The 11,404-nt window shown below is 17.1% G+C and overlaps 3 protein-coding genes across 3 annotated transcripts; 2 read left to right on the forward strand and 1 right to left on the reverse strand.

Moving 5' to 3' along the window:
- Window positions 1-1,034: 1,034 nt before the first annotated feature.
- Window positions 1,035-3,746, forward strand: PRSY57_1408800 (hypothetical protein; the record flags this gene model as incomplete). The annotated part of the gene is made up of 3 exons (XM_012909705.2): window positions 1,035-1,088; window positions 1,226-1,260; window positions 1,364-3,746. The coding sequence occupies 3 exons, from the start codon at window positions 1,035-1,037 to the stop codon at window positions 3,744-3,746; spliced, it is 2,472 nt and encodes an 823-aa protein (XP_012765159.2).
- Window positions 3,747-5,489: 1,743 nt separating this feature from the next.
- On the forward strand, window positions 5,490-7,787 carry PRSY57_1408900 (hypothetical protein; the record flags this gene model as incomplete). Its single annotated transcript, XM_012909706.2, has 1 exon — window positions 5,490-7,787. The coding sequence occupies one exon, from the start codon at window positions 5,490-5,492 to the stop codon at window positions 7,785-7,787; it is 2,298 nt and encodes a 765-aa protein (XP_012765160.2).
- Window positions 7,788-7,950: 163 nt separating this feature from the next.
- Window positions 7,951-11,115, reverse strand: PRSY57_1409000 (hypothetical protein; the record flags this gene model as incomplete). The annotated part of the gene is made up of 2 exons (XM_012909707.2): window positions 7,951-8,023; window positions 8,636-11,115. 2 exons carry the CDS (start codon window positions 11,113-11,115, stop codon window positions 7,951-7,953), a joined length of 2,553 nt encoding a protein of 850 aa, XP_012765161.2.
- Between the last annotated feature and the right edge of the window lie 289 nt (window positions 11,116-11,404).

The raw sequence follows: 11,404 nt of genomic DNA on the forward strand, positions 1-11,404 counted from the left end.
TTAAAATAAAAAAAAATTTTTTTTTTTTTTTATTAAAAAAAATAAAAAAAAAAAACTCCTAAAAAAGTTAAAAAAAAAAAATAAAAAAATTTTTTTTTATTTAATTTAATATCGTTAAAAAAAAAAAAAAAAAAAAAAAAAAAAAAAAAAAAAAAAAAAAAAAAAAAAAAAAAAAAAAGAAATGTTTAAGCCCTGCTCATTCATTCCACATTTGATTTTTATAAATATTATTTTGTGAGGATGTTGTCATGTTAATAAAAAGTAAATATATTATCTTTTTTTTTTTTTTTTTTTTCTCTTTTTTCCTATTAATTTTTAATAATGTAAGTTATTATTTTTATATTTTTATTTGTGTGCCTTATATTATATAACTTTATATTATTTTATTTTTTGAATATAAAAAATATATCCATAAAATTTTATTTGAATATTCAACATAATGTACAAGTATTCATTTCGTTTTATGTAAAAAAAGAAAAAAAAAAAAAAATATATAGTTAGATATTTTTACAATCTTCTACATTTTCAAGGTTATATATAAAATATATATATATATATATATATATATATATATATATATATATGTTAAATAAATTTTTCTATTTAATTACTTTTCATATATTTATTTTTTAAACTTGTGTATTCTTTTTAAAATTCGATCTTTTACGTGTTAATAATTTCTTTTCTTTTTCTTTATTTCAAAATATAAGAAGATAAAAACCTGTATGTTTTTATATTGCTTTTATATTTTTTTTAAAATAATTATTTATTTATATCAAAGGAAAATAAGGAAATAAAACAGGAAAACTGCTTAAAAATAATAAGTAAAATAATTTTTGAATTTTTTTTTTTTTTTTTTTAACTCATTCGTTTTTTTTTATTTTCTATATATTTTATATAAAGAGATAACCAAAATGTAGACACAGATATATTTAATAATTAGAATAAATAAACTTGGGAATTATATATAAATATAAATATATATATATATATATATATATATATATTTATTTATTTATTTATTTGTATATAGAATGAAAGATTATAATGATAATATTCACAGACAAAATGCACCTAACCTTTATAATGTAAGTCTCTTTGGTTTCTCTAACACATATATAATATATCACACATTAATTTATAAACAATAATATTAATATGTATTATAATATATATATATATATATATTTATTTATTTATTTTTATTTTATTTTATTTTATTCAGAATATATCGTTACTTTGTCCCCCTAAAATGAAAAGGTATGAAAAAAAATACCAATCATCATAAATCCGTTTTAATATATATATATTTTATTATTTTATTATTTTATTATTTTTTTTTTTTTGTTTTTTTTTTTTTTAGGAACTCTAAAAATTTATCCACAAATAATAATTCTAATTTAACAGGAAAAAATATTAATGTAAGTAATAGACATGACAAAATGAAAGATATCCATGTTCATAAATCACCAGATGTTGAGAACATTTCCTCAGATGTGAATCCTAAGTATAGTAGCAAAATGTTTTCTTTCAAAAATATAAATTATAATAAGGAAGATAATGAAATACATATAAAGGATAGATATAGTTTTGAAAAACGAGAAGATGATATGTATAATATGTCTGTGAGCAATATGCATAAAGTTCCTATAGATAAACAAGATATATGTTCAAAAATTCATTATACTAGTGTATGTTTACAACAAAACAAAAAAGAAACAAAAAATATACCATATATTAATAATATTCATAATACAAAGTGTATTACAAATAATAAAAATGATCATTCAGTAGAACAGAAGATTAATATATATAATAACAAATATAATTATAATAATACATTTTTGTGTAACAAAAAATTATGCACACAGAAAATAATTCAATATATAGGAAAGAACCAAAATACACAACATCCTCTTCATTCATTGTATCACACAAACATAGTTAGAATGAACAAGTTTAATTCTTCAAATAATTTAAGTGATCAAATTAATATACTTAATAATAATATTCAACATATAAATAGTACTTTCAATAATTTAAAACAAAATAAAATATATAAGAATAATGATAGCATAGAACTATTTATAAATAATAATTTAAAAAATGATGATACTAATAAGTATGCAACCATTTACAAAAATATAAAACCTTCTGAAAAAAATAATATGTACAAACAAAAAGAGAACAAGAAACAAATAAATAATATAAATCCATATATATTTACATGCCAAAAAAAATATTTTATGCGACCATCAAATATATTACATAATATTCAAAATTGTGGTATACAAAAACAAAAAAAAAAAAAAAAAAAAAAAAATCATCAAATAAAACATCGATCATTTCATAATATATATAAACAAATAAATATTATTAACGACCAAATTGATCTTATAAATAATAAAATCAACAATAATAGTAAAGATCAAAATCGTGCAAACATCTTAAATATATCTCCCCTGTCTATTCCTTTATATATAGAATATAAGAACAAAAGTAATAATATATTCTCCTCACATTTTACACATCCAAATAATAAAACACACTATTTTAAAAAAATAAAAACCATAAAGAGAAATATATCGAACCCATTTAATAAAGAACAACCATGTGGGGAAAAAAAGAATAGCCCGCAAATTAACGATAATAAAAGTTTTCGATATTTTGATCATAGTTCTTGTAAAAATAATTATCATAATAAGGAGTATATGAAGAAAGAACAAAAATGTCATCTTCATTCAAATCATAATATTAATCATGAAAAAGGGGGTGATTGTTCTTATAATTTAAACACAAAAAAAATAAAAAAAATAAATAACATAAAAAAAATAAATAACATAAATAACATAAAAAACATAAAAAACACAAAAAACACAAAAAATGTAACCAATACAAAGGATCAAACATGCATTTATGAAGATCATACATTTGAAGAAGTTGTTGAAAACAACGAAGTGATGCATTTAAAAAACAAATCCATTCAATCTAAAGTATTAAAATTGAAGAATCAAATATTAAACGACAAAGATCAAAAGAAATACGAAAAATTTATTGACCGTGGGGATACATGTAATAATGACGTCGAAAAAAATATTAAGTGTACATATAAAATAGATGATATTCTATGTTCATATAATAACAGTAATAATATTAAATACGAAAGAGAAGTAATCAAAATAACTAATAAGTATAAAAATGCCCTACAAAAATGGAGATATAAATTTGTACATAAAAATAAAACAACTAAAAGAAATATTAGTAGTTCCAATAAAAAGGGAAAATATAATTTTAATATATTTAAAATAAATAAACATATTAAAAAGAAGCAAAACAAAAAAATTAAAAAAATTAAATCGAATAAATATGGTAATATGTATAATTGTGTAGATAAAAAGGTGAATGATAATGAGGGCAATAAGAAAAATAATGGCAAAAATAATGACAAAAATAATGACAAAATAAATCACAAAAAAAATGACAAAATAAATCACAAAATAAATCACAAAATAAATCACAAAAAAAATATGATAGCGGACAAAAAACCTATAAACAATATGATAAAATATAAGATAAAACAACCAATATCTTATATTCATACAGCATATGACAATGTATGTCATCAGATAAACAAAGATGATCACTGTAAACCTTTAACATGTATTATTCAAAATCAAAAAAAACGAAGACGTAGAAAAAATAAAAATTTATTCAATAATAAAAAGAATTATACAAACGAACCATAAAGGAAAATTAAATAATTCTCTATATAAAAACTATAATACAAAACATAAAAATATCTGCATATAATATTGTGAATAAAAGAATTACAACCATACAAAAAGTTTCTAAAAAATAAATTAAAAATACATATTCCTCAGAATAATCAGTACATAAGAGAACATACGAAATAAAGATGAAAAAAAAAAAAAAAATTTAAAAAGAACCACAAATCAATAAAATATAAATTATATATATATATATATAATACATATATGTTGTTTCAAAAAAAAAAAAAAAAATTAATTTAAAATAATATAAATTTTATTAATTTGTTTAACATTAATATATTAATCATTTTTCTAACCAAAATGGTTTATACATATATATATATTTTTTAAAGAACATCTAACCATAAAATATAAAAATATAATAAAACATTGAATTTTTTTTTTTTTTTAATATATTAAATTATCCAGGTGTTTTTTTAAAAAAAAAACATTTATAAAATAATACTTTTTAAAGTATGTATTTTTATATATATATATATATAATTATATATATTATTACTTAAATACTATGAAAGAACTATTAAAATTAAACAAAAAATAATTTTGTTTCTATTAAATACAATTGTGAATAAATAAAAAAAAAATATATAAATAGTATTAAATTTTTTTTTTTTTTGAATTCTAAAAAAATATTTGGTATATATAAGTTATTATATGCAATATAAAAAAATAATAAAGCAAAATAATAATAATATTATTATAAAAATATTTAATAAATATATATTATTAATATTATTAACAAATATGTATAAACACTATTGTAAATTAAATTAAATATATATTATATATATATATCATTTATTTATTTATATTATATTTATTAATATATTTAATAAAAATATAAATATATTGTTATAATATAAATATCATAATATTATCTTTCTCCTTTTTGTACTTTTTCTTTTCTTTTCTTTTCTTTTCTTTTTTTTTTTTTTTTTCTTTTTGTTTTAAATACTAATTTTTTTTTAATATGAATAAAATTTAAGCAGCCATTCGATAAAATAAAATAAAATAAAATAAAATAAATGAATTTATAAAAAAATATAATAATATAATAATATTTTTATATTTTTTTTATATATATTAAAAAAAAAAAAAAAAAAAAAAAAGGAAAAATATAATTTTTTTTTTAGAGTTTTTTTATAATATTTTAAAATCCAAAATCATAATTTTTAAAACATTGATATATATATATATATTATAATAATTTAATCATATAAAAAAATATAAATATTTTATTATAAATATATTTTTGTTTTGGTATGATTCCTGTAAAAATAGTAATTCTCTATTATTAATAAAAAATAAATCCATTTTTTTTTCTTTATTTTTTCCTTTTTTTTGAACTTTTAAATGATTGTCAAATATATATATATATATATATATATATATATATATATATATAAATTTATTAATATATTTTATATGGTATGATTTTTTCTTAATGTATATATTATAAATATTATATATTTTGTCTTGTAAATTATTGTACTATTAAAGTATAAAAATAAACGTTAAAAGGAATATTATTATATATATATATATATGCTTAATTTTAACCTAATATAAAAAAACACATATCATAATTAAATATAGTGTGGTTGTATTCTATATATATATATATCTACGTTTATATATTTTTTTTTCTCTCCCTCTCTCTCTCTATATATATATATATTTTTTTTTTTTTTTATAATAATGAATTATTGTACACTACTGACCATATGTTTTTTTTTTTGCTTATTTTTAACTAATGTTGTTTATGAATATGTACATGTGTTAAATTCGAAAAAACGAAAAAGTAGACAAGAAGAAAATAACGATAAGAAGAAATTATTTAAATTTTTTTTACATATACTTATTTTAAAGCAAATAATTTTTGAATCCTTTATAAATTTAGGAATTAAAATGAGCATATTACTTCATGTTTTAAAAAGATATTTAACATATAACAAAAAGAATTATATAGGTTATTTAAAAAATGAAGAAGATCATGATATAAAAAAAGTGGATAATAATAATAATAATTATTATTATTTAAACAATAACTTGAATGATAATAAGGAAAAGGAAAAAGACACGAAAGATGAGAAGAAAAATAAGAAAAAGAATAAAATGAATTATACCAATAATAATGATAATGAAATAATCGGAAATAATAATAATAATAATACAAATATTAATGAAATTAAAATTTATAATAATACTTTTATAAATAATGATTATTTAAATTATAATAATATTTTAAAAAATAATAGAAACCATTTAACGAATAAGAAAAATGTAAAGGTGAAAACAATTTATTTTATTAGACATAGTGAATCTGTATGGAATAGTGTATTTAATAAAGAAATGTCTACTAAACAATTTTTAAAAATGTTTATGGTTATTCTATACGAACTTGTTTTTCTATTTAGTAAAAAATCAGCACTTATTGATTCTCCTTTAAGTAATACAGGTATTATACAATCAATCGAATTATCCAATTTTTTACTAGAAGGTCGAACCGATTTCAACGATGAATTCTGTGATGAAACATTTAATCATATAGAATATATAAATGATAAAACTAAAACAAATGATAATACCATAAATAATAAAGATGAATATGTTATTAATAATAATAATAGTATTGATTTATATAAATTATCAAAAAAAAAATTAAAGAAAAATAAAAATTCTCTTTCAACTTATAATAAAAAACAAGAAAATAAGGATATTCTTACCATTAATAATAATGATTATTCACATGATAATTCAAATGATAATCATAATATACAAGAAGAACAAGAAAACATTCTACAAAATGTTAAAAATTATATAACTTATGATAATGATAATAATTATTCAAATAAGAGAAATTATAATTATCGTAATGATGAATATAATCATGAAGAAATTATTAACCTAAATTTAAAAGATCATATAGATATTCTTAATAATAATAAATATGATAGTGTTCTTTTATGTTCTGATCTAAGAAGAACCATATCTAGCTGTTTCATATCATTTTATAATAGAATAAATAAATATAATGAAGATATTTATGTTCTTAATTCATTACAAGAAATTAGTAGAAACCCTGATTGTGTACCTTTAATGAAATATTATAATAAATATGTTACAACAGATATTGAAAAATTTCTTCATAAAGATGTAGAAAAATTATTTAGAAAAAATATTAAATTTAATAAAAATTTCACAAGAAATAGTTTTCTAGATACATTAGATTATATATTCAATCATGAAAAAAATATTTTTATTATTTTTGGACATAGCTTATGGTTCTTGCATTTCTTCAAATATTTCCTAAAAGAATCACATAAAGCGAAAACGAATAAATTAAAAAATGCTAGTGTTATAGTTTTTAATATTTTCAAATATGAAAATGATGATCAAGAAAATGACTCCTTCAAAGTTGAACAAGTAATACAGAATGATCATATTAATCAAGATCAAAACACTCCGAACGAACAACAAGAACATTATAATACACAACAAGAACATTATAATACACAACAAGAACATTATAATACACAACAAGAACAATATAATACACACCAAGAAAAATATAATACACACCAAGAACAATATAACCATGATACAAATGATATATATGATACAGAATATTTAACACATGAAGATTTAACAGAAAATAGTGATTATTTATCAAGTTATACCGACTATGAAGAAGATGTAACGAAAGCAGATGAACAAGAAAATTATTACGAAAATCATAATGACGACATTGTATTACAACATGTTGATAACTTACAGCATATAAGGCATATGAGAAATAGTGATAACTCATATGAACAAGAGCCATTGAGGAGCACTACAAAAGAAAAAAAAAAACTTAAACTCAAAAATCCAAAGAGAAAACATAAATTACACAAAAAAAATAAAAAAAATAAAATTTTTGTCAATGAAAAAGTCAAATATGAAGTTGATCAAAATAGTATACGTGTACTATACAAAGGTTTTGATGAAAAATAATATTTAACAGGTTAAAAATATAAATAAATAAATAAATAAATAAATAAATTAATTAATTAATGAATTAATTAAAGTAAAACAAAATAAATAATATTACAAATAAATAAATATATATATATATGTAATATATTTATCTACATATAATATGTATTTTTTTTTTTTTTTATGAAAGCATCTTGTTTAATTGAACAAGAATCTTTTTCATGTCTTCCACAATATCATTACTTAATTCATACCTAAAATGAAAAATAAATTAGTACATATATGATCATATAAATATAGATAATACATATATTTCTATATGTCTTTAATTTGAATTTATTATTTTTTTTTTTTTTATCTTTTAATATTTAATTTTTTTTTTTTTTTTTTTTTTCGTTTATATATTTTATATTCGATGTTTTTATGTACTTATAAAAATTATCATGTATAATATATTAATATATATGCATAAATACATACATATATACATACATATATACATATATACATATATACATATATACATATATACATACATATATACATATATACCTACATATATACATATATACATATATACATACATATATACATATATACATACATATATACATATATACATACATATATACATATATACATACATATATACATATATATATTATTATTTATTTTTTTATTTTTTATTTTAATTTTTTTTTTTTTTTTTTTCGTTTATATATTTTATATTCGATGTTTTTATGTACTTATAAAAATTATCATGTATAATATATAAATATATATGCATAAATTACATACATATATACATATATATATATATAATATATATTATTATTTATTTTTTTTTTTTTCATTTGTTTTAATACCTATTCATATCAAGTTTATGCTTTGCCTTTTTTAAAAAATAATAGTTAGATATTTTATTCTTGTAGAATATCAAAAGAAATTCGTAACATAAAGATATATCAACTGAAAAGATTTTATCAAATAATTGCTTTAATAATAAATTAAAAAATTTATTTCCAACATCTATCATATTCATATAATCTAATGATTTAAAAATATATAATATACTCCTTGGACTAAATTTTAATTCATCATTTATTATTCTCTCTTTTACTATTGTCTTAATTTGATTAAAATATATAATTGCATTTTCTTTTTCCATTATTGTGCAAAAATAAAAAAAGTTGGCTAGCTCTTTTTCTTTTAAATAATAATTAAAAAAATAATTTTGAGAAAAAGAAAAAACTTTTTCAATTTCTTCTTTTTTTATATCGAAATTTTCATTTAAATATTTAAATTGTTTTTTAAATAAATTCATATTTATTCTATATTTATCTGATAAAGAATTTATTTCTTTTTTTTTCTCATTATATATAAAGGATAAATCATCTTTTTCCTTTTTCTTTATATCTGAATTTCCTATATTCTTATAATATTCTTGTATTATGCATGTTTTGTCATTTAGTGTATAATCACTATCTACTAAATATAATTTTTTATAAATATGTAAATATATTATACTTACATTTTTTAAACAAATGATTAATTCTTTATTATTTATAACATATTGTGTTGTAAGCATTTTTATAAAATAAGATAATAAGTGGATAGGTACATTATACACATTTTCTTGTATTTCTTTCAATATAATCAATTTTAATTCTTCCATTTTATTATTTATCCACATTCTCGATTCATATAACCCTTTCATAATTAATAACAATTGAAACATGTTAAAATGTTTTATGTTATATTTGATCTTACCATATAAAAAATCATTAAATAAATTAAATGAATAACTTAATGTAAGAGATTCGGAATTGTTTTTCTCTTTATTTTTCGTTCTTACTATTATATTATTATTTTCTTTTTTTCCTTTATCCATGTTCATTAAATTTATATTTTGTTTAGTAAAATTATTATCATATTTTATAAAATCACAATCAAATACATTCTTCTTATTACTAACATTATCATCAGTATAATTATTAAACATATCACTGTTTTTATTAATTTCATCTTTCCTGTGGTTCCCTTTTTGTTTGCTATCCTTTTCCTTATATCCAACTGCTTTCTTTTTTCCACATTTTAAAAATGAATACGTTATTAAACATATAGAATCTAAAGATGCCAAATGTATATTATTCAACAAATTATTATATATTATATTATATATCCTTGTATTTCTTTCTTTTGTTTCCCATATATAATCTTTTAGTGAATAAAACAAAATACTCAAATAATTATTATCCAATAAATAACAATCTTTTTCAATTCTTGGTAAAATATAATTATTCAAATTATCTGTAAACAAATTTTTATTAAAAATAGTAGTAGCATAAGAGAATATAGATATATGCTTTATATTTAATTTTTCTATATTATTATTTAAATGAGACATTAACATATTTACAACCGTTCGACTTCTTTCTTGGAAAAATAAATTTATTCGGTCCAATAAACAATATACCAATAATGAAGAACACACATTATCATATTCACTCAAATCTAAATCATATCTATAAAATGTTTTAGAAATACAATCAAATAATAAATAAGAATTATTTACATTTTTTGATATACTTATATTATTTTTATTCTGTATAATATGATCCTTATTTTCATTATTAAAACAAGTAAAAGAACTTATTATAGACAATATATTATTTATATCTATATCATTTCGATTTAATATTAATAATGAGGCATGTTCAATAATTTTATTAAATATTTCTTCATTATAATAATTATTATTATTATTCATACCAAATAAAATATTTGAACAATTTTTTATATTAAATGAATATAAATTACTTGATATATTACCAAGCATAGTAAGATAAAAATAATGATTGTAATATTCAGTTTTAGATGTATATTTAAATATATAACTTAATATATTTCCATCCATTTTATGACATATATCAGTACATCTCTTCAATAATTTCTTCCATATAAAACTATCACTTATATTTTCTTTAATACATTTATGAATCATTATACATAATGTTACTTGATCCATTTGTTCAATATATAAACTACCACCTAACTTATTATATAAAGATATATTTGGATATCCAAAAAAATTTAAACTAGTTCTTTCATTTATCATATCTTGATTCCCATGTTCTACTACAAATTGTTTATTTACATGTTTCTGTTTCCAATATTCTCCTTTTATATTTATTTTATGTACATTACTATCTTCTGCTAAAGGTCTTCTTGTTTTATATTTATCGTTTTGTTTGCTCCATTTTCTTTTACTGGGAGGATTATAGTATCTTTTGTTCAAAAAAAATATATATATATCCTTCTTTCCCTTCATTAATCTTTCATTCATAACCACATATATTTATGTAGTCTAAAAAACATTTCAACGGAATAATATAATATATATATATATATATATACAAATATGTATACAAATATATGTACGTATGCTTTCTTCTTTTTCTTTTAAATTATAATACCATGAAAAAAAAAAAAAAAATTAAAATAAAATAAAATAAAAAATCACAAAAACATAAACATATTGATATATAAAAATTTTATTTTAACACACACATATATATATATATATATATATATATATATATAATATTTTTACGATACGGCTATTATAATATAAA

The sequence above is a fragment of the Plasmodium reichenowi genome, chromosome 14, assembly GCF_001601855.1.
Source record: "Plasmodium reichenowi strain SY57 chromosome 14, whole genome shotgun sequence".
Taxonomy (NCBI): Eukaryota; Apicomplexa; class Aconoidasida; order Haemosporida; family Plasmodiidae; genus Plasmodium; species Plasmodium reichenowi.